Raw genomic sequence first — 24191 nt, forward strand, 5'->3', positions numbered from 1 at the left:
CCTGCCCCTCCTGGAAGGGCAGCAGTGGGTGGTGGGTGAGCAGCAGTAGTGATCAGGCCAGGGTTTCTGGTAAGCAGCTCAGTGTGGATATGTGCTAGACAGGGTGGAAGGAGCTTGGACTTTAGCTGAATTAGACTGTCGGGCACCTGTGAGAGATGGTTCTATTTCAGCACCCAACGTAAGGGCATCTACCTCCAAGGAGAAGCAGAAGAGGCTGAATAGCTCCTATGAAAAAGATATGAGGAAAGGCCTTTGGGAGAGGTACATTGGTAAAGTTGTTATTTTAGAAACTTCAAAGAAAGACTCTGCCTAGGAGGGACAGTGAAGGGGCACATTGAACCTAAATCGCAGGATGCTGTTATGAGAGATCTGTTCCTGCCTGCAGCGTGAAATTCTTGGTTTATTCTTAAAATAACAATTCAACCTTTTTGCAACCATCTTTGCCTCATTATCTCTATTGTTCTGATGGAAAATTTAATTTGCAGTTAGCTAGTAGATGTACTCTAGATAAACCTAGAGAGCTTCATACCAAGAATTAAAAAGAGAACTGGAATTCATCATTATGTCTGTGTTATCCAGTCAGGAGAAAATCAGATATAGCAGGAGCCATAAATGTAAATGATATGAAGAGTGATGCAGATCTATGCAAACGAGTAAGTGCAATAAAAGAATCTTCAATTGAAAATGTCTCACTGAAAGTAAGTTACCTTACATGATTTTCTTTATTCAACATTTCAGTGACAACTTTGCTGGAGAAGACACTGGTATCCAGGCAACATGGGTAATAAAAGAGCTACCTAGGTTTAGAAAAGAGAGAGGACAAAAACCAGGAAAGAAGTGGCAAGCAACACAAGATAGAGCAGGAATTAATTACTGCTGTCTCCCTGCTGTCACAGTTCTCCCCAACCCCGCACCTCATCCCACCCACCTAGGCAGTCACAGTAACAGCAAAGACCTGTTGTTTAATGAGTTTTAGTGAGTTTTTGTTTGTTTTTTTTACTCCCTTGTCTGGTCTCTCTGCATTGAGTGGAGATCTAGTAAATACAATTTAGGGTTCCATTCCAGTGTTGGCATCCAATTTGGAGTGAAAGGAGTGATGCCCAAAATTTTACTGCCTAGGAAATGAAAAATTGCAGCTTGGGGAATTCACAGTCTCAGAGGCTGGCAGTGGGCACAGGGAGGCACTGGAATGCATCCACATAATCAAACTTGTCACACAGCCTGTCATCCGCTTTAATAATGCATTCAAATGTGGCAAACTCCTTCTCCAGAGATAGCTGGTAATGCACAAGAGCTCAACAGAAAGTCTGTATAATTAATGTTCTTTATGATGTGTGATATGTAGAGGAATCTAAAAATGGGAGAGGTTTTAAGAATATATATTAGGTCACCTGGGATTGGAGGAAAATCTGAAGTAGGAGAGGAGGTGCAACACAAAGGTCAAGAGAGTGAGACCCAGGAGAGACTGTGAACATGAAAGACAGCTGTCCCTGTGGATAAGCCACCAACACTTCATATGCATCCTAGTCAAGAAGAAAAGCAAATGGGATAAACCTAAGCAAAGAAGCAGAGAACAGTTACATAAATCTGAGGAGATGCCAGAGGACACACATGTCCAATCAGCAGCTTGATACACTCTAGTCATTACCTTCAGGGCTGAATTTTAAGCAAGACAGGGTATCACAGTCAAGAGAGTGCCTTGTTATTACAGACAGCCTAACACAATATTTAATATTTTAAAAATTTTTGTAATTTTGGGGGGTTACAAGCTCCTTATGTTTGACTTTTAAATAGTCTTTTATGTTCTTCAGTTTGAAGGGTGAGTTTGAACCAGGTTAAATTAAAGAAACCAAGGGCAGATTGTCTTGATGCAGACAGTGGCTCACTAGAAATGAGGGGCCAGAGGAGGATGGGTATGAAGGAAGCCTATGAGCCCCAGCAGTGGGGGCTGGCCTTCATTTGCTTTGCCTTCTGCTGGCTTTTCAGCTTTCCCTGGCCAGCAAGACAAACGTCAGGCACTGACATGCACCCCAGGAGCCCAGTGAGAAATGCACAGCCCTCACAGCTGCTCTGCCCCCCTTCCTTAACTCCTTTGAGCTCCGGCTCACAGTATCAGGTCCATTTAGCCACATAAGACATTAACTCCTCCAGAAAAGACAGCGTAGAGAAAATATACTAGATGGCCAGCACATTCCCCCACCATTTCCTTTTTCCCTGGTGGCCTTCAACCTTAACCTGCTGTGAGCAGGAGGTTTGGTGAGGGACCTCCTGCAGTCCCTTCCAATCTGAGTTATTCTAGGACTTTGTGACCCATTGGCAGAAGAGTAAGTGGGCATCCAGAGGGCACAGCTAAGCCGCCTACATAAATGAGTTAAATCCCTTATTGTGCCCCAGATTCTGTTCCTAAAAAGAAGCTGTGCCTAAACTCCTGTGCTCCATTTCTCCTCATCATCCATTACATCACAGGCCAGGTGTCTTCTGTCTTCCCACTTCTCCTCCTCAACACCAGCAATGTTACACCTTTGTGCTTTCCTCCTAACCAGCTTTCCTTTCACCATGATTTCACCCATCACTACAGCATGAGTCTAACTTCATACTACCCCACCAAATTTTCCCTTTCCCACACCAGGATCCTCTTATTCCACCTCTGCCACAGAAGCTGTATGCCTCGTCCTCCTACATCATCATACTGATGTGGGAAATAAAGCCCTGAGCATTATGTTCAACTCTGCGGATGAACAGACTCAGGAGCTTGAGCAATTGCTGTGTCTTTCCAACTGTTCATTTGTTTGCCTGTTTGTTTTTTTTAAAAAAAGCTACAGGCAGTTACAGAGACTGAGATCTGTGTCAGAGGGAGGAATAGTCTCTGATTTATTTTTTTTTTTAATTTGTCAGCAATAGAATACAACAATACAGAAATGCAGACAAAAAATCGTGTCAGTATAAGCTGGCAACAGCTTGGCAGCAAAACAAGCAATTTATCATTATTCTGAAGCCTCACTGCTTTTGAACCACCGGTTTTAGCAACATGACGCACGCACAGCTCTAAGCCCAAATTGTCAGCCTGTAAGTCATTGGAGTAAAGACTTCAGCCTTGGTTGTCTGAGAAGATTTGTATTCTTTGGGGTGGATCATTTGTAGCTTTTAAGCTAATTATTATGGTAGAACTTTCAAAACTGGGCACAGATCCTACTCCCACTAGCAGATAGCCTGCTAAGTCAAAAGAGGCACAGAAAATCTAGGAGATGATTGGTTAAGAGTTGAACATTATAGAACAAATACATTCTAATGAAATCCTGGAGGTCATTCCATGCCTTGATTGCATCATACTTGTATTAATATCCACAAACTGAGAAGTCAATAGGTGTTGTAAAATATCTGTGTCTATATGACAGAGCCTTTCCGAAGGCTCATGAAAGTCTTCAATCTGGGAACATAGAGTCATCATTTCAAATGAAGAAGTATTATGATGGCACTACATCAAAATCATGATAAATAAAAACTATAGGGTAGAAAATGGGAAAAAAGAGTTTGTTCAGGAGCTTAACTGTTATGTTGAAACAACCTTATCTTCTCATACAACAGCACAAAACAGTCTGGTTTGTATTGATAATTGAACAAACACATATTTGCAATATTGAATGAATATATCTTCCCTGCAGCACATGAATTTTGATTTAAAGTCAAAAAAATTTTAGAAGATGTCAATTTTCTGCCTTATATGCATTTAAGACCCTTAAGAGAGGGCTGCAATGGTGCTACCTACAGCTTAGTTGGATGCTGATTCTCCTAGGAGAGTGCTACTGTGCAATTATCTCCATGTGTAGGTTTTCTCTAGCACAAATAGAAATAAAGAGTAGTGTGATATGTGGGTCCTGTGACTGGCAGACACTGAATGGTGATAATCCACCTCACAAAACAACTCCTCTGCCTCCTAGACATGAACGCTGCAGTTAGGATTGTTTATTGTTTGTTTCTTTAAGAAATGCATAGTATACAACAGAAGTTTAAGACAGAAAATAGATACTTCTCTGTAGAGTGTATTTCCTGAATTCTGTCCAATCCACCCTTAAAAGTCTCAAAGGAAGGAGTGTCCAAAACCTATTTTTCCTACTCAAAAACTATTTAAAAAATAACTATATTTCATTATTATGTTGCTTTCCTGGTACTGAGGGTATTTATGAACCTCATCTTTTTACCTCTATTTTTATTGTCAGGTCTTACACTAAATAACTATTTTCGTAGCTGTTGGTAATTTTGAATATTAGTATATCCTTCCTTTTCCTCTTTTCAGTTCTTATGAGCTTTATGTATTATTTTAAATAGATTAGTACTCTCCTCTTAAACACACAGACTGCTTTTGCTGCTTCTGCCTTGTCCAACGGTTTTCCAGTGAAACCACAAAATTAATATTTGCCTCAAAGGCTTGTTCTGTTAAGCTTAAGTGATTCAGTCAGGTAAAGGCATTTAAAACCACTAATTTTACAGAATACTTTTGTACCTATTTCACAGGTGGTCTGGATGAAGTACCAAAGGTGGAGTACTAGCTATGATCCAAAGATTAATGTTTGCACCTCTCCCAGTTGGTGCAACAAGAGAAATGTTTCACTTTGGAACCAAGCTTTTACGCTGGTTTATGCAACTGAAGAGTCTGTCTCCATCTAATGGAGCAATTTAAGCTCACCCAGTTGATTTCGCACCTAAACCTGTTGAGCAGTGCTCAAGCTGTCAGGATGCAGTTGCTGCTGGTCACATTTTAAGATGTGACCCTGAAGTATGCTTTTTTAATAAACCCTCAATCTACCTCCCAAGCTGAAGAGATTCAGGACTATCCCAGTGCAGAAGCATTTGGAGGTGGTTTAATCCAACCCCAAATTTAAGCTATTTCAGTCTGCCACACAGACAGGAGGATCTCAAGTAGCTGAAGAGGGCCTACAGAAAAGCTGGGGAGGGACTTTTTACAGGGGCTTGTAGTGAGATGACAAGGGGCAATGGATTAAAACTGGAAGAGGGCAGATTTAGATCACATATTAGGAAGAAATTATTTAGTGTGAGGGTGGTGAGACACTGGAACAGGTTGCCCAGAGAGGTTGTGAATGCCCCCACCCTGGAAGTGTTCAAGGCCAGATTATGTATGGAGCTCTAAGCATCCTGATATAGTGATGGACCTGGAGGTGTCCTTTGGGGGGTTGCATCTAGATGATCTTTTCCAACTCAAACCATACTATGATTCTATGATATGGAGAGATGATAAGGCAAGTAGGATACTTGATCACTGCAGTTCAAATAAGCAGGAGGTTAAGGTAGCAGAGAATGGGGAGCTGCTCTTCTGGGCAAGTATAAGTATTTCCACAGTGCATCCACTAAGAGTGGGATAAGAAAAAAAAGCTGAACTGATGAGATTGCTGGTCATGAGAGGAATGTGTTTTAGCTGAAGGATGGTGTGAAAAACATTATTTTTAAAAGTGTCCAAGCATTTTTATTAAGCACATTGAAAATGAAAGGAGCTGGTTTGGAGAAAGGAGCTGTGCTCACAGCCTTGTAGCAGATTAAAATATCTCTCTGCTATACGAAGGGCTACTGGAGAGGACAGAAGGACAGACTGTCTCTAATGCCCATGTACTGTAAAGCACAAAGACAAGCAGGTCCATGTGTACTCTGCAGGTGTGATAAATCATAGATAAATCACAGCTGGTTTTGTGTGCTTGTAGCACTGTCTCCATGGTGGAGTCTGCACATAGACAATTCATGACTGACAATCCCCTGCCCCAAGACTATTAGCTTAAAACCTTCTCCACCTTGTCCTGCCTACATCTCATATACTGTCTTGCTCAATGGGAAGGCAGGAACTTGAGGAAAACCAGTCTGCTGTCCTACTGTGAACCACTTTGGAGTAGACAGGGGAGACGTTTCAGGTATGAGGAGAACGGATGTATTGATACCTGGTGGGACCTGGGTCTCCTTCAGGGCCAGAGCTCTGTGTCAGAGAGGATTAACAAAAATTTGGAGAAACTTAAAGAGTACCTGTATGCATAGCCAGTTAAACAGCAAAACTGCCCAAGACATCTGGGAACAAATGTATCACAGTTAATTGATTACTCAAACCTATTCTTACTTTATATGATAGATATTAATGGTGCACTGAATACAAAGTAAGACATTACAGAATTTAGTCAGTTGGTGCATGACTGCTTGATAGCTATCCTGCACACTGAGCATGTAACACTTCTAACATTAAGTGTTCGTACTGGAAAAGTGGTAGACAAAACATGAAACATTTTTCCCCATCTTTAATGCCAATATCCTAATAAATCAGCTAGACAAATATTGGAGGAATTGCGCAAAAGAGAGACCATTAAGGTGAACTTAATTCTGAAAACTATATCATAGGACATACACACTGGAAACAGGAGGAAGAACCCTGAAAATCCTTTTGTTGCATCTTCTAGACAAGTAAAAATAAAGTATTTTAAATAGTAGCCTGGTAAATGTGTCCCAGTTCTCATAAGTAACAGAGTTCTCAAAATCCCAAGTTCTTGGGCCACAAAGATGTTAGCTTACAGTGAGTGGGAGAACTCCATTTCTATGAGAACCTTTTTCCTAAAGCACCACTAGGGATATAAATTTTCAAAGCCTACAGCAATTTCTTGCCCCACAGCTATTTAAAAACAGCACAAAAAAACGCAAAGTGCTCTCAACAATGTCAGTCTAAGTGAGTTAAGTGTAAAACAACTCTCTACAGAATGAAGAAAACTGCAGAAGAAACAGTTTCTGATAGCACTGGCCTCTCCTCATTCCCACCTCACACAAGTTATTTCTGCAGGCGAAAACAAGACAATGAACTAAAAACCACAGCAGCCTAAAATAACCCAAGCTACATGTAAAACATGATTTTTAATTTTTAAGTATAAAAAGCTTTATAATTATCACATCAAACATGTATGACTCCTCCATTTTTAAATGAAAATTTTACCAAATTCTCCTCTTGAAGAAAACAACTGCTGTCTTTTCAGACTATTTAAAGCCCTGAACAGATGTAGAGCTTGCATCACTGCAACCACACACAGAAATACTTCCACTGTGTAAGAAGGAAAACATAGTCTTTGTAGCTTAATTTCAAGAAAAAATATCCACTGGTGTCATGCCAATTCATGGTCTGTGGTGCTGAATTCTTTCCAAAAAAGCCATCAGAAGCACCCAGCTCAATAGAATGAGGCATAAACTTTTCACTATTTAACTGGTACTGGGTTAAGTGCAAAATTCAGTTGGATGCAGTTAATTGTGGTGGCAGAGGGCAATAGATGGTGGCTCCATCTATTTTAAGACCTAGAATGCCTCCTGTCTCAGAGGTCTGAAGATATATGATGGGTATAGTTTAAATTTGATCTGGGCAGAGACACAATTCTGGAGCCTTATCCTCCTTTAAAATCCTGGTTCCCAAGCAAAAGACACTTTCTATGCTGACCCAGAATGATGGAGACCTTCAGGGAGTCCTCTAGATTACTGTACACACTGCAAAGCACATTTCCTCCTATTACACCATAGGTGCTGAGCATCTAATGTCAGTGAAAGCAAGCTCTTACCATGTAGGATGTGCTGACAACACATTTGGAAAAAAAGAAGGGTGGGTGGACATAAGGTCAGATATACATCTGGAGTTTGTTATTAAGTGCTTAATTTCTTCATTTTAAGAATGAATGTACAAAAGGACACACATTCAACAATACCTCAAAACAACTGCTGTCTGGACTGTACAAAGTCCATCCTCCACCACCTAAAATAGGTCACAATTTAATAAGAAAAATATTTCTTGATCTTTTACACTGGAAGACCTGCTGCCTAACTGTGATAGCAGATGATGTGCTTGTGTCTTTGGTCAATTTGTCATGACTCTAAATGACAAACTCTTCTAAAATTTAAGGATGCACTGGCTCTCTGGCTCTAATTGCAGAAGACAGGAAAATATCTAGTGGTAGGAAGTGTTACTGGGAAGTTATTCCTGTAATTGGCTGTCTGCACCATTTTTACTTTCTTTTCCTTAAGGGAATGCTTGCTAGACTAAATAAAATTTCAGATATCTCTATTGTTTGGGCTATGAAATGAATACTGTCAGCTGATATATGAGAATGGAAAATAAGATATTAAAATGCCTTATGGGGTCTTCCAGGATAAGCATTTTGGGTCAGTTTATTAAAAAAAAATGTGTATGAGAATTTTGATAAGATATAAAAGTTAGGAAAATTATTTACTGGTATTTGTTATAAGTAAGGGGAAATGGAGAATGGAGGAAACAGACACAACATTTCCTCCCATATTGCAAAGGTAAAGAAGCAAACTGCCAAAACAAAAATTGACCCTAAATGTGAACTCTTCTTTGTAGCGGTTTAATAACCAATGGACATTTTCCCCTTGCCACTACTTTTAATTCCTTCTTTCTAGTTTTCTGTATTTGCATTTTGTTAAGTTTGGGCAACAAATTAGGTTGGTCAATGTCCCCTGATGTTCAGAGACACCTGGATATGTCTGCAATTGTTAAAAATATAAGTAATGTCACCAAAATTCCACTGTGAGATGTTAATTTATGTTTTCGTCTCAGGTAATATCTCACTCTTTTCTTTGAGCAATCTTTCCTGTGATGGTAAAACACAGTGCCTTTATATCTCATTTTCCCAAATTCTGAAACAGTTTGACATTAAAGGTTACAGTAAATTGTCTGCAGTTTCCTTCCCCCATTATCTCTTTGCTAAATTGCACCCACGTGTGGCTGGCTGCCTCCTTCCACTACAGCCAGGACTCCGCCAGGAAGATAATTCATCTTTTCTACCTTGTAGAAATGCTCACTGCAGTGTCACTTCCAAGCATGAAACTGGTAGCTACAGACAGACCATAAGATGTTATCACTCGTCAATAGCAGCAAATAAGCTCCAGCATATGCTGGAGGTCATACTTCAGTCCTGCATGTTTCAGCTGTGGATATGAAGTGACTTGATTAAGGGACACAGTTGCACCCTGAATTCTTTTATTCACAGCTTCTGGACATTATTCCCCAGTCCAGTCTGCTTTACATTAGCACAATATAAAGTATTTTAAAATTTATGTTTCTTTATCAAATAATACCTGAGCTAGTCCTCTAAAGACCTTAATAGCAAAAAACAGAAATAAAGAGCAAAATCACATCAAATGAGTCCTAAGGATAGGACTTTGCTAGAGTCCAGTTAATCTGCACATGAAGGAACAAATGAGCAACTTCAATAACGTCCATAAACAAACTAAACATTTCAGGAAATGTTCAGGTCCTTTTGGCTACACACAGCTACCAGAAGCAGCAGAACAGATTCTTTGTTCAGGTTCCTAAAATTCTGGGTGAATGGGAAGATAATGATAAAATGACAGAACAATTGCTGAGGGTTTACTAAGAATGTAATTCTGCAGAGATGACTCCAGTGCAGGCCAGGCCAACCCCTGCCACCATGGAGACCTTGAGGTGCATCTGCCAGCAATGGGGGGCAGAGAGCCAAGCAGGTTTGCCCAACATGAATGGAAGGGGCAGGCAGCAGAAACCACCTGGTGTGATGGTAACACAGGAAACACACTGTAGATGCTGAGGATCAGGGCACAGCTCTATGTGGTAAGCAGGACACGAGCCCCCAGCTTCAGGGGCTTGTGCAGAGTCAACAATGCTGGCACAGCATGGGGTGATTGACTGGCAAGGATTAGCAAAGCACAGACTGACCAGAGGCCACCATGGAAAAAAGGAGAAAGATACTAGAAGAGTCTCTGAGTTAACAGAGGGTTTTCTTTAAACTGGCATGCTCATGTGATTGTATAAAGAACTTATTTTCAAACCACAACATTAGCATGCCCTTCCCCCCCATGTTCCTGCTGCAGTTCCTGCAGCATTGTTCCCCTACCCACAAACGTTCAACTCACGTGTGTACCCCAGCAAGAAACAGGAAACCATCTCACCTATGACAGACACACATCCCAGTGGAGCGACAATGTCAATGGGGGCAAATCCATAGGCTGTGAAATTGCCCGCCTCTCCAAGGCCCAGAAGGGTAATTCCAAACCACCACAGCTTGCTCGTGTAGTAGGGCTTTGGCTCTGCTTGGCAAGCCAGTCGGAGATGAGCGCATTTCTAGAAAATTAATTATTAGGAACAGGCATGAAAAGAAAGACTTCCATTGTGTTCCTATGTCTGACAAAAGTGGAATAATTAAGGGGGCTGTCAACTTCAAATTCCAGGTGTGTCAAGGTCATTTTTTTTAAACATGCCTTTCAGGTTCTTTTTGCAGACACACTGCTTTGTGTTGATTCAGTGCTGCTTCAGACGTGCCTTCTCTAGCTCTGGTAGAAATGACTGAAAAATTAGATCTCTGAATAACCTGAAAAATACTAAGCGAATACTAGGCACTGTTTCCCAGCTATCACTGCATGCTCCTGTTCTTCTCTCCAAACAAAGCTTGGCAGTCATGCCCTGAATCTGTAAACACTCAAAGGCAGGAGATGCAGCAGAATCAGAACTGTGGCAATAAACTGGGAGAAGGAGACCAGAAAACATGGTGTTCCTGCTCCATGGTACGTATCCTTGCCAGAAATACAATTTCAAAATGAAAATCACACCTGATGTGGGGAGGACTCTAAATTAACTAGGTAGAATTTAGGATTTAGCCACAATGTCTTGTTTGATCTCAGAATATCATCTCAGGTAAAGCATTATTTTCAGAAGGAAAATGAGCTATACCTGTGTCAACAGGTACAACATATACTCAAGTAATACTTCAACAATTCTTCTGACATAGAGAAACTGTCACTGACACATGTTACAATTGTTTTCTCTCTGGCTGTACAGCAAGAACCTGCATTTAACAAGATAATTTGAGTTTGATTTTATTGGATTCTGAAACTGAGTCTGGGCAGTCTCCATCAGGAAGGAGTCATGATTGGGAAGGTTGCAATATTTACCACATTAGTTCTGCTGACTAGTGTTTACTTTCTCAGTTTCCTCACCAGCCTCTCTGTACAGGCAAATGGGTCAAAAATGTTGGAAACCAAATGTTAGAGCAACTGTAGTATGAGAGGTTGAAAAATACATTTTTTTCTCCACCACTTAGTGGATTTGGAAGTGCCCCTGCAGAGCCCCAGGGAAGCTGTAATTAATTTTCCTCATACTCCCAGTCTACTTTATAGGCTCTGCTACAGAGTATGGGCTGAACAGTAAGGTCTGTGAAACACCATAATCTCAGTTGTCCCTCTTGTTGAGGGGATACAGCAGATTATTGCAGTTTCATGTTGTGGAACATGTTGAGGGGATGAAATTCTAGGAAGAAGTTTACCCCTCCAAGCTGAGAGGGGCCATATGAAAATCAAACTTCCCTAAACCATGAACCAACAATTCATTGTAACATGCAGGATTTTGCACATTTCATTTTTATAAAAAAAAAATAAAACTACATAAGTCCAAAAGAGAAATGGGTATTACAAAATATTGTGAAATCAAGGATCAAAGTTTCTGCTGAAAACCAAATAAAACAAGTTCTAAACTGAATCCTGAGCTTGTTTCTCCCCACATTATTGTAGGAATAACTCTTGAGGGCACAGTGTGCTGGAAAAGATGTGTGACAAATACGGGAAGTTGAGCTCAGTGAGCTCAGTGCCTCCCCTACAGCTTCTTTCTCCAGATATCTGCTTCTTCGCATAGAAATCTGTATGGGTTGTATTTAGGTGGATGTCGTTTATAACCCAGCTGAAATACATTGCAAATAGTGGGTTATTCCTTATCTGACAACTAGCCAGATGGATGAGAAGGAGAATGACTGTATGTCCTGTCCATTTAATAGGAGAGTGAAAATAAACACTGATATTTAGGGAAAATAATTATTCATACATATAAGATACTGTCACTAAATGGAGAAAAAACTATTTTAGCAGATAAATAAAAATTCCAGTTGAAACTGTCAAATGGCAATGCAGAGCTATAGGGTTTTCCTAAACAGCATTTTAAAAAGCTCAAATCCAGTAACTGGTGTTAATGATTACAAGTCAACAGTAGTGTGTCTGCATTCCTCAGAACATCCCCTGGCAAAGCATCCACTTTGGCACTCACTGCAGACAGAAGAGATGAAGTCAGAACAACCTCGTTATTATGGGCTAGACTGAATTTTCACTTGACCAACAAGAGTTTTTTCACTGAAACAGAGTGTGTCCTAGTATTGTCACCATCAGCAGGTTGGAACTCATATTGGAGAGGCAGCAGTCATATCAACCTGCCTGCCATCTCTGGCTAAACAGATTTCCTTCTATGTGATTCTCCAACTAGAGATACTTAAAATAGAAGGGAATCATCGAAGAACCTTCCAGCATTAATAAAATGTGTTATTATGAATAGAAGATTTTACATTCCATAGCTTTCTGTTTCATCCTTTACAGAAAAAGCAAGAAGTAGCTTTATGTGAGACATATGCAACCCACAAAATAAAAGCTAGCAAAAATACTTTTTCTAGACAACTTTCACAATGTCTTCTGTGATTTAAAAATGTTTTTTAGAAGACCTAAAAATACCATGAAGTCTACAAGATACAGAATACAATGAATGATTTAGCTTTCTACTAAATATGTATTTAATTATTAATACAGAAAGGATTTTATAAATCTCATCTTACAACCCTTCGCTATAGTTGCAAGGTCAGCAACTCCCATTGCTTTTCTGATTTAAAATAATATTTACTCTAATTATTTAATTGTAATTGCAGGAGAAAAGCTAAATTGGTCAAAGTCAGTTTGAAGTCCAATACTGCATAAAACTTCATGTCTCTATGTGTTTAATTACATTAATTGCTCCATTAAGCAGCCCCTAAGACTTTGTGGTCAATTCCATTTTAGATTTTGACACTCCAAGACAGATTCACATGACATCCAGTGGGACCACAGAGGGCTCACAGCTGGTATTTCCTTATGCCACATTACAAGGAGCAGAAGGAGTTACAGAGTTTTATTCTGTTTCCATATGGGAATCACAGCACAGAACAGGTTGAGAGTTAGCATTCTGCCAACAGCTACAGCAGGACACTAGTTAAAGAGAGGGAATGTTTATTAAATGCAATAAAATATGCATTTTGAACATCACCATAAAACAAATTATGACATAAATTACTTCCTAAAGACAATCAACCCACAATAAAGAGAAATAATTTCATACCTGTATACTCAAAGAGACACTAATCAGAAAATTTGAAGCAGCAGCAAGTAAAACTCCCAAGAGCTGAGTCTGCAAGACCACAAAACAAAGAAATACAAAAATACTTATTAGTTTAAGAAGAACAATATAGCAGTGCTCTCCTGATAACAGATTATAAACCAATAAAAAATAAATTATTGCACTTTTCAGTCACTGAGTTCATGCCTCACTGAGTAAACTGGTAAAAAAAAAAACTCTGTACAGTTGACAGGGGCTTAAGCAGTAAACAACTGGGAATGGAAAGGGCATCCCAGTGCAGGAGATGATTTTGCTGTCCTTCAGTGTAACACCTTCTTAAATCTCACACACACAAAAACCCTAGACAGGTCTCAGCTGGACACTATACACAAATGTTCTTTTTTTTTTTTTTTTTTTTTAAAAAAAAAGGACTTGTTTTATTACATAATCCAGAAGAAAAGTCAACAGAAAGTGAACGATTCCTATTGGAATGCAATTATCATACACAAAATTTTTTTTTTTTTTTTTTTTTTTTTAAAAAAAAAAGGACCTGTTTTATTACATAATCCAGAAGAAAAGTCAACAGAAAGTGAACGATTCCTATTGGAATGCAATTATCTTATGTGTTAACATACCCACTATTTGACAGGGCAGCCAGGAACATAGGTCTCTTGACAGTTTCATTAATGTACAGTGTTATTTCATCAAATTCTTTTCTAATCAGCCTGTCCAATTTTCAGTAAGATTTGCAAACTTTCTATGCAGCTGAGAAATGGAAAACACTCCATCAGGATTCATTATTTTGGAAAGCAGCCATTTAAAGATGCCATTTCTGCAAGCTCGAAAAACAGGTACACGGTGAAGCTCCCTGTCTACTTGCAAAATGTGGTAACACTTTGTACATTGTCCTAAGTGTATTCAGGACCCACTGAAGGTCACTGCTATAGTGCTGCGAGAAACCCCATGAACTTGTAGAGAAGACAAACTTACTATCGGTGAGTTTTTTATAAAGGTCATTGTATTGTAACCCAGCGTAACTATTGCTTACAAGCTGTAAAGTAGCAGCCAATTCAGTGCTCGCAGCCTCAGTTTTATGACTCTTCTCCAAGGAGGTCAATGGGCACCCATGAACAGACCAGAGCCTATAAACCACAGAGACTGTTGCCCCTCAGCACTTATAACGGGGCAATATATGCTTCAACAAGCCCTAGGAGATTACAATTAAGAGGCATTATCCTTGTGGCTAGATAATTTTCAGACTAAAAAGAAGCATTCCCAAAACTGTGAAGTGCAAATAGATTATTATATTCTTTCTAAGAGACACAGCTGAATGCAACTGTCCCCAGTAATAGAGCAGCCTGTGTGCAAGAAGCATCCCATGAGAAACATTACTTAAGAGTTTTGCCCATACCCTCTAGTGCCTGGCCACTGGAGGTCCTTCACATCTTGCATTGTTCCCCCACACCTCAGTATCCCTTAGTGGATGTTCCAGCAGTGTGCCCTGGTCTCTCACACATGGTGTATTTTCCAGGCTCTGGGAACACTCCGCACTTAGGGCAGCGGGGAGTGTGTGACAAGATATCTCAGCACACCTTGGCACAGATGTCTCTGCTGAGATTGGGTACTAACTGCAACAGGGACACAAGCAGCCTTGTAGGCTCCTTGACACAGTGAGGAGAAATTCTGTCAAACGGTCCCACCCAGGGTTTCTCAGGAGCAGATGGGATGGGTGTTCCTTCCTGAGGCTTTGATGCTGGTGGTCTTCATCTTGAACAAAATTTGACCACTTCAGAGTTGAATTACTGCACTCCCCTCATCATCCTGCACACACAACAGCTTCAATAAAACAGCAGTTAAATCAAAATGGTTTTCTTGTTCCCAAATATTTATTCTTTTTCAATGACAGCATTCTCCCATGTGAGCGGGTGGAGAAGTGGCCTTGTCAGTCTCATCATGAAGGGTTTAAGAAAAAGGAGACAACAGGGAATAGAAAACAGAAACTGTCACCTCATTTATCCCATAATTTTATTGCTTTCACATAAGTAATTGTGCTACATCTACACTACTCCCAGCAGAGAGCCCAACCTCTCTGTGGCTCTTACTGTTTCAGCAGCCCATACTACACTTATGGCTGCATCTCTGGATAACCCCTTGCAGCTCCTTATTCCCAGCTTTCACACTGTGTAGGACTCAAGAGGCAACCAGCATCCCAGAGAGGAAATACTGTTTGTCTCAAGCCAGCCCAAAGGAGGTTCTCCATCCAGCTCTGGACATAAAACTTGAATGCAGCTCTTGGGCAGAGGATGAAGCTACGTGTTCCATCTGTCACCTAAAAAACGTGCAAAATTAGATCCACATATAGGATGATGACCTGAGTACCTCTCTTGAGAGACTGTGAATCAAATGCCCCTTTCACAGCTTTACACACTGCATGGACAGAGACCCCAGCAGGAAGTTTTCCAATGCCTGGTGTCCTCTCCAGAACAGCAACTGCTTTTGTACCATGGTGGTTAATTCACCAGATGTCTGTGAACTTGGCTCAGATACCCTTGTGGAACACATAAAATTTCTAACACAAAGACCACACCATGTCTGAACAGGAGCCATCTCCCAGAAGTTGATCCTCTTACAGCTTCCAGAAGTTGCCAGGAACAGTAAACATAGAAAAATCTTGGGTCTTCCCAGTCTTCTCATTTTCTGGAAAATACTGAGACATGTGTGACCACTGCCTCAGTATAACCCTGTGAAACACTGACATCAGTATTTCCTTCAGCTGAGGTTGGGCTGGGACATGGGACTGCAGGTGGGCCTGGCTAGCAGGAGCCATGGCTGGGCAGGGCAGGGCTGTGGGGAGGTGGAGAACAGTCCTGCTGCAGCACTGCATTGGTTGATGAAAAGCTCAACATGAGTCAGCCATGTGCACTTGCAGCCCAGAAAGCCAGCTGTATCCTGGGCTGTATGAAAAGAAGTGTGGCCAGCAGGTCAAGGGAGGAGATTCTGCCCCTTTCCTCTGCTCTCGTAAGACCCCACTTGGAGTGCTGTGTCCAGTTCTGGAGCCCCCAACACAAGGACATGGAGGGTCCACAGAAGGGCCACCAAGATTATCAAAGGCCTGGAGCACCTTCTGCTATGAAGACAGGCTGAGAGTGTTGGGGCTGTTCACCCTGGAGAAGAGAAGGCTCTGGGGAGACTCTATAGCACCTTCCAGTGCCTGAAGGGGCTACAGAAAAACTGGGGAGGGACTTTGTGACAGGGGCTTGGAGTGATAGGACAAAGGGGGAATGTTTCAAACTGAAAGAGGGCAGGTTGAGATTAGATATTAATAAAAAATTATTTACTGTGAGGGTGGTGAGACACTGGAAGGTTACCCAGGGAAGTTGTGGATGGCCCCCCCTCCCTGGAAGTGTTCAAGGGCAGGTTAGATGGAGCTTTGAGCAACCTGATCTAGTGGGAGATGTCCCTGCCCCTGGCAGGAGGGTTGTAACTAGATGTTCTTTAAGGTCCCTTCCAACCCAGACCATTCTATGACTCTGATCGCTGGAGGTCAGGGGGTTGACATGGGGTTCCTGGGCCACGATCAGGGTGGGGGAGCCCCTGGAGGTGGTCAGGGACCAACAGGACTGGGAGTGTCTCCCAGGCCCTGGCAAACACATCCAGAACTGCTGAGGTGACACTCCCTTGTGCCTCACTTAAGCAACCTCCTGTGCCTGCACAGAAGGAAAAACTGTGTCTGTGATCAAGGCAAATTTGTAGTGGCAATCTGGGCTCAATATTTAACCTTATTGCTTGGGTCATTTTATTGCAATGGCCACATGTTTCACCTGAGCATTGCTGTTGGCATATATACTGCACTGCCTGCTCCAGCCTGACATGTGTTAATGAGCTCTGGTTAATATGGGGATAGCACTATACTTCCAAACTCAGGGCTGGACAGACCCTGAAGGATTCAAAGCAGAGTATAATGCTCTAAGGAGGTCAAATATCACATGGATTCAGTCAGGGAGATGAGATGAAAGTACAGTAACAGCATGCAGCTATAGCATGGCAAAACTGTCTTGTACAGGTTCATACACTGACATGCCAATATGAAAGAAAACAACAGGGAACAAAAATGCAGTAAAGAGGGAAATTAGCACTGAAAACTTCACAAATCAGTGCATTTTAAGTCCGCAGGCAATTTCTAATGCACATGAGCTAACACATACAGCCGTGCTCAAAGCAATAGATGAAAAAATAGGATACCATATCTCATACTATGCATGAATGAAGGATGTCTTCCAACTGAAGACGGAGCACCCTATCAAATGAAAAGTGTTGCTGTATTGCCTTGAAGGCAATCACAACCCTTCCGTTCTCATCTTGCAATGTAAAAAGTTTCATTATTTGTGCTGTGTCTGCCATTCAGCCTCATTTAGAGGCTAGAGGACTGGTGGAACAGCCAGCTTTGTAAGTAATAAACATGATATTCTCTGAACACAGAGTTTCCAGTTGTGATATCCAGTTGTGATATCATCCACAGCACTGCAGGGCTTCCTACAATTAAGTCTTGAGACAAACCTCCACGAGGGAATTCAGTTGCAGACACAACTTCGGAGCCATGGTGCTACTTCACTCAACTAAGGACCTCTACAGGAAAAAAGCCTTCAATATTCAAAACTCTTGGCATAAAATGTAAGTCCCTTCATCACCAAAACATCTGTCTGAACGTACAGGCCACTTTGTTGGACCCTGACACATTTCTCTAGTGCTTCCAAACACATGAGGCTTGTTGCAGAAATTTCCTGCCCTTAAGATTTCCAAAAAGCAAAAAAACACTGCGGAAGTTTGTTTTCCTTCACCTTAATATGGTTTGGAACAAGCCATGAAAGTCACTTGCTGCTTTTGCAGTCCTTCCTTTATAGCCCCAGAGCAGACAGACCACGGACTGAAGCTGTGGATCTATGGATACTGTCCTTGGAGGCTAAGCAGACTTAAGGAATGCCTTCCTCTAGCTCCTCATTCCCTTACTGCTTCATTTGCCTTTAAACAACTATTTGTAAGGCTGGTAAGACACTGTTCAAGATTTGAAATAACCCTCCCAAAATACACCCCATCAGCAATATGCTCTTTATAAGCCACCTCTGGTTGTTTAACACTAAATGCCCATCAAAAATCACGAGCCACAGCAAGGGCTTTAAAATGGTGACCCCGTGCAGTTTGCCAGTGGTGACAGTGACCTGTAGAGGAGGGGGAGTGAGTTCAAGAAGTGGCAGATTCATCTGGAGTGAGGCATCCTTAGCACCCACCTGGCATCCCCCGACCCAGATGCCTAAGACTCTTGCACAAGCCCAGGAGTGGGGAGGGGAGGTTTGAAGGATCAGCCATTTGAAGGAGGCATCCGTTTGCCAAGCCAAGTGGCCACCTACTGTTACTCAAAACAAAGGAGGGGCAGTATGGCCTACTTCTGCATGCTGTCCTGTTTCAAGCACTCATGCAGATCCTGATGCTTATTTACCCTTGCACATTTTCACAAAATCTGTAAGGGTTTTAAAAGGGCATTTTACATGCAAGGTTTCTTTTTATTGTCAAAGTAAAGTAAGCTGTTTATGGTAAATGAAAGCCAGGCTAAGATCTCAGTCTTTGGCACTAATTCTAATAAACTTATCTCTTGCAGGCGAAAATCCGCATTGGAGACTTGGTTATACAGTGAGATGCAATTTACCCATGTTACATGTATGTGCTCCAACAGCACATTAAACTACAGTTGCCAGGCCTGTGAGATGAAAACTTAGAAAGATTAACTTAATTTGCATTGATTAAAAAGTATATGGCCACTATTTATGGGAAGTTTCTATTCCTATAAATAAAACTGATGAATAGAAAAAAAAAGCTTCAAATGTAAGTTATTGGCTCACTCAAGGCCAGTTAAACTGTTGATCCTGTTTTTCTTCATTTGTTAATTTATTTGTGATCTAAAGGTGTTCCCAAGAAATGTAATGACATGTACTGCTTGCAAAACTACACGGAATTTCCAGTAATTAGGATTTTGTCACATCTCAGCTGATTTTATTAAAAAAGGGGGATAAATGCCTTCTAAACTTTCAATTCCAAGTTAACTCTGAAGCAAGGGAAATTCAGAGTCCTTAACAAAAAAACGTATTTTTAATGAGCCACCATGTGGAATTAAGAGAGGCTTATCATATAGCTATTTTTATTCACAGAGCTCTGGCTGTACTCAGTGCTTTACAGATGTATAAACAAAAGTCCCCTGTTTAAATGTTTTAAAGTGCAATTCATATACTTATATATGGGTTCAGGCCTCTAAGAAGTACTGAAGAGACCCGAAGTAAGGGGAAAAGGGAAATTACCAGTGTTGGAACAAGGAATGAAAATGTATTTGATCTGTTTGTTGTGACATAAAAGAAAAAGGACATATAAAGTCAGGATAAATTTGTGCGGAGACAAGATGTTTGTAGGTTTTGCACAGGTTGCCAGCCTGGAGTCCAAAGCACAGTCGATATAGTCCCTATCTCATGAATATTAGAATATCCTTGTCTTTACTAGACTTTGCCTTTCATTACCACACAAAATTTAAATGGATCTTTTTCCAGAAAAGTGACAAACTGCAAAGGCTGGAAGGAGAGCCTGGTAAAGTTGTAAAAAATGTGTGGGAACTTGAGAAGATAAAGCAGCTACAGAAGTGGGACTGTCTATCTCTGTATTTCAATAATTTTCATGAGATCTTATTTATATATATTCATCACTCTGATTAATTAATGTCCATAATGAAAAAAACCACACAACAACAAACAACTTGAGAACAAAGATTATGAATTGTGAAAAATACTAAAGTAAATTTCAATATATTCACTAAGGCTATATACAAACATATCCATCCACTATAATGTTAACAAGCATTATGACTAGCATTTTTTTTCCCTTTTGAAGAGTTATAACCAAAACTCCCAACTCCTAAATTTCAGTTTCTTAATCTCAGGAAACAACTCTCAAAATAAATAGTAGATTAGGAAAGGAGCAGAAGGGGGTTTTAGGTTCCTCAGGTGAATAGCCTGGGATGCTTTGCTACATAATCAAAGATCATTTCATGTTTTTAATACTGCCTGTTAGATCGCAAATAAAAACCTCTCCAATGACTATATAACACAGGCTCTAAAAAGTTCAGTCACAGTTGATAACATCTTAACAGAAGGATTTTTTCAAGGATTATCACATAACATCTCCATGACAACTATAGAAATTACATACCCAGAAAAGCAAGAATAGGATCACAAACTTTTGCCACTTTCCAGGTCCTTCAGGAGAAACAAGGAGACAAGGCAGCATTGCCTGTCCAGCTTCTCCCACAAAACAGTCAGTTGGCTCAGGGATACTCCTCTACTGCTGCCCAGGAGCAGGTTTTCTAGATATTCCTGTTTGACCCTGTTGAGTTCTTGGTGTACAAGGTAAGGTTCAAGCTGACCACTCAAAGCCTAGGTAGATTAATTCCCAGAAGCTGCAGCCTGGATTACATTGAGAGGCTGCACTGCTCCTCTTTATGTGGCTCCCTGGATCACTAAATCGAGAGCCAAGGAGAACACACAAGGTTCATGGGGAGCTGCAGTGTTCCAGTTCATGCCCTGTGAAATGGAGCTGGCTCTGCCTGTGCTCAGAAAGACAGGCAAGCTCAAATGGGAACTGTCTGAACAACTGAATGAAAAGAGCTGTTAAGTGTTACATTAGGTTGCAGGACAAGGCACAGAGAGCACTGCTGAAGAGATGGATCTCTCTGCATGTTCTCATAAACATGCCTCCAAACCAAGCACAGCTTGTACATTCCCTCTTGTTATTGTAGTACAAGTGTTGCTGGACTATAAATGGACTTTTTCTTAATAGCTCTTGTATATCTTAAATCACATACACAAACCCCTGACAGCAGTGTAGCCAGCTTAATACATTATTTACCAAATCCTAAAAAGAACTTTTATATTAAAAAATCTCCCTTTACCAAATGAGAGGAGCAGGGGAATGACATACCTTTTCCAGCATGCACCTCTCCAGCATTGCTTTCCAACAAAGCAGGCTTGTCTGCCACCCCTTCTTAATTAATCCTCTGTTAGCTGTAAATAACCCTTCCTTTGGTGCACCCAGAAAATGCTTCTCCACATCACAACACGAGTGAACATGCTCAGTTGTTGAACTCCAGTGTAATATGTGCAGGCCAGGGGTAAACATAGGGTGAAAATTAGGACCCTTCCAAGCCAGTGGCATTTCAGACCAGTTTTTAACAGGAGTAACAACAGGGAGGGGGAAAAAAAGAAAAGATCTGACTGCATTTAGAATGAAGCTTGACCCACCTGTTAAAAGAACTATTTGATTTTAGGGTAGGGCAGCCCAAAGCCCCTTCCATCCTGCTGCTCCTGGCCAGGAGGGCTGCTGTACTTAAGTTCCTCCCTTTCCTTCCTACACCTCACGTACTTGGCTCTCCTAGTTTCATCTCCACAGAGAGTGTTAATTATTTACAGATAGTTCCTAACAGGGGAAAAAAAAAAAGAAAAGTCTGGACTCCACAAGACACAACCTTCTGGTTAACAACATTGTTCATTTAACTATCAACAACTGTTAGATTATCAATGATGATTTAAAAACAGGAGGTCTTGCACTCTGAAATATTCATCCCTATGTGTGCGGTTGCAAACACACACAAACACACAACCAGATGCATTTAATTTGCAGATATGTCTGGTCAAAACTTGAAGATGCCAATCTGGGCATAACAAATAAACTCTTTAAATAAGTGATGTCATATGTGAATTTCTTGCAGAAGCCTGAGATACAGGCAGTGGGCTTATATTTTCCCTACTGTCTCCCTGTGACAAATTGCAATTGTGCATTTTGATATTTTACTACAACCTGTAACCTGGTTTAAGGTACTGGTTACCATCTTCTAGTTCTAGTGGGTGTTGACATAAGGAGTGAGTGCCTATTCACAAGAATCCCAAAAAATATATTATGTTGTTGCCTTTTGTTACAGAAAACATAAATCAGTTGGATCAGCTGGATGATCCCTTTTAAGTATAATTATCACCTTTTTATATTCTTTGTTACACTAAAAGACATAACAAGGTGGTTGATATTTTTCCCCAGTTTTGAGTAGTATTGCTCTTTCAGCAACTGTACTTCATGTGGATTGTCCTATGTAGAACTTGGTGTATTTTTTTCCCAGTATTTTAGGCTTACTGTAGATATAATAGTTAGAACGCTTCTTCTTGACAGGGATTACCATAGAGATGGGGCCATGAAGACAAATTCTGTATACTCCCTTTCAGGAATTCAAAAAATGTAAGATAACTTAATTTCCCTTTTCCTGAGTCAGACAGTATCATCTCTGTACTCTTGTAAACCACTCATTGCTTTTTTGCTTGTCCTCTGATCTGTAGGTCCAGCCACCAGCTCAGCACTGTACAGCTGCTCTCTCACTTCTCCCCAGCCAGATGGGGGAGAGAGTCAAAAGGGTAAAACCACAAAAACTCATGACTTGAGATAAAGACAGCTTAGCAGGTAAAGCAAAAGCTGCATGTGCAACCAAAGCAAAATGAAGACTTAATTCACTGCCTCCTATGGGCAGGCAAGTGTTCAGCCATTAACAGTGAAGCAGGGCTCTGTCACACTTTAACAGTCTCTAGGGAAGAAAAATGCCCTAACTCCAGCTGTTCCTCTTTCTGCTATTCCCTCAGCTTTTAGTGCTGAGTACAGCATGCTCCATATGGTATGGAGTATCCCTTTGTTCAGCTGGGGTCATCTGTCCCAGCTGTGTCCCTTCCCAACTTCTTGTGCACCCCAAGCCCACTCGCTGGCAGGGCAGCTTAAGAAATAAGAAATGCCTCAATGCTGTGCAAGCACTGGTCAGCAATAATTAAAATATCATCATGTTGTCAACACTGCTATCATCACAAATCCAAAACATAGCACCATACAAACTACTGTGAAGAAAATTAACTCCATTCAAAACCATTGCAATAGTCAAGAGATGGAGCTAGAGTCTTAATCAGACAAAAGCTGCTGTTCTTTGTTTGACTGAAGCTTTGACACTACAGGCTTTGCTTTGCATCATCCAGACATGATGGCTAAGTCATTGCTGCATGATGACACAGACACTGAATGAGAAGGTGTTCACAGTGCTTTAGACACTGCAGGGAGCAAAAGATTGTCACTCAATGACACAGGAACAAAGCAAAGAGATTGTCATCCCAAGTCAGTAAATACAAGAACCTTGTGACAATTCCAAACCAGGGAGAAAAAAAACTACAGCAAACAAGCCACCAACAACCCCCCCCCCCCCCCCCCCCCGCCAGAAATATCAAGAAATAGTAGGTTAGAGTCATAAAACAAAATATATGGAGTCATAATCCACTTACACCCAAACTATAGCCTCAAAAAATTAAAGTGGATTTTAATTGGGAGTTAACTATCTGGGTAAAAGTCTGTTATGTACACAAAGCCCATTTTTGGTGTTTTTTTACAGGAACCTCCTTCCAGTGGAGACATCCTTGGCTGTTGAAAAAAGATGCTACAAGAGGAATCCATATCAGCTGTCAAAATGACTGTTTTGAGCAGGATAACAGTTAAGTCATTGGACATACTAGCTGAGACTCTGAGGAAGATTTTAGCTCCCATTAAACTGATTTGGTTCTAAGAGACTAAATGTCAGCAAGAGCTAAGCTTGTCCACAAGAGGAGATGTACTTCTATGTTACTACAGCATCTCAGCCAGTATGAAGAATCCATGTCCAAGGAGCCAGCATTTGCTTTGCTATGAGTCATTGCTTCCACACACAGAGGGATTTCCTCCAAACATTGCACTCCTCATGGTTCAGACCTTTCATTCACCATAGGTCTCTGCATCATAGGGTTGTTTCTGCATAACACAGCAGGATATAAAGGGGAATATAGTCAGAAAGTTATCGTGTACCTCATCCAAGAGCTAAACAACAAACCTGTGATTTCAGTCTATCACAGTT

The 24191-nt window shown here is 40.9% G+C and overlaps 1 protein-coding gene across 1 annotated transcript in view; it reads right to left on the reverse strand.

Annotated features, from left to right (window-relative positions):
• The window catches only part of NIPAL2 (NIPA-like domain containing 2), a 51571-nt gene that overhangs the window by 21928 nt on the left and 5452 nt on the right, over positions 1–24191 (reverse strand). The window contains exons 2-3 of the mRNA XM_010006519.1: positions 13199–13267; positions 9967–10138 (exon numbers count right to left, since the gene is read on the reverse strand). Coding sequence (XP_010004821.1) covers positions 9967–10138; positions 13199–13267 — 241 coding nt within the window. The remainder of the gene's footprint in view (positions 1–9966; positions 10139–13198; positions 13268–24191) is intronic.

Source organism: Chaetura pelagica, unplaced genomic scaffold (assembly GCF_000747805.2).
Source record: "Chaetura pelagica isolate M959 unplaced genomic scaffold, ChaPel_1.0 scaffold76, whole genome shotgun sequence".
NCBI lineage: Eukaryota > Metazoa > Chordata > Aves > Apodiformes > Apodidae > Chaetura > Chaetura pelagica.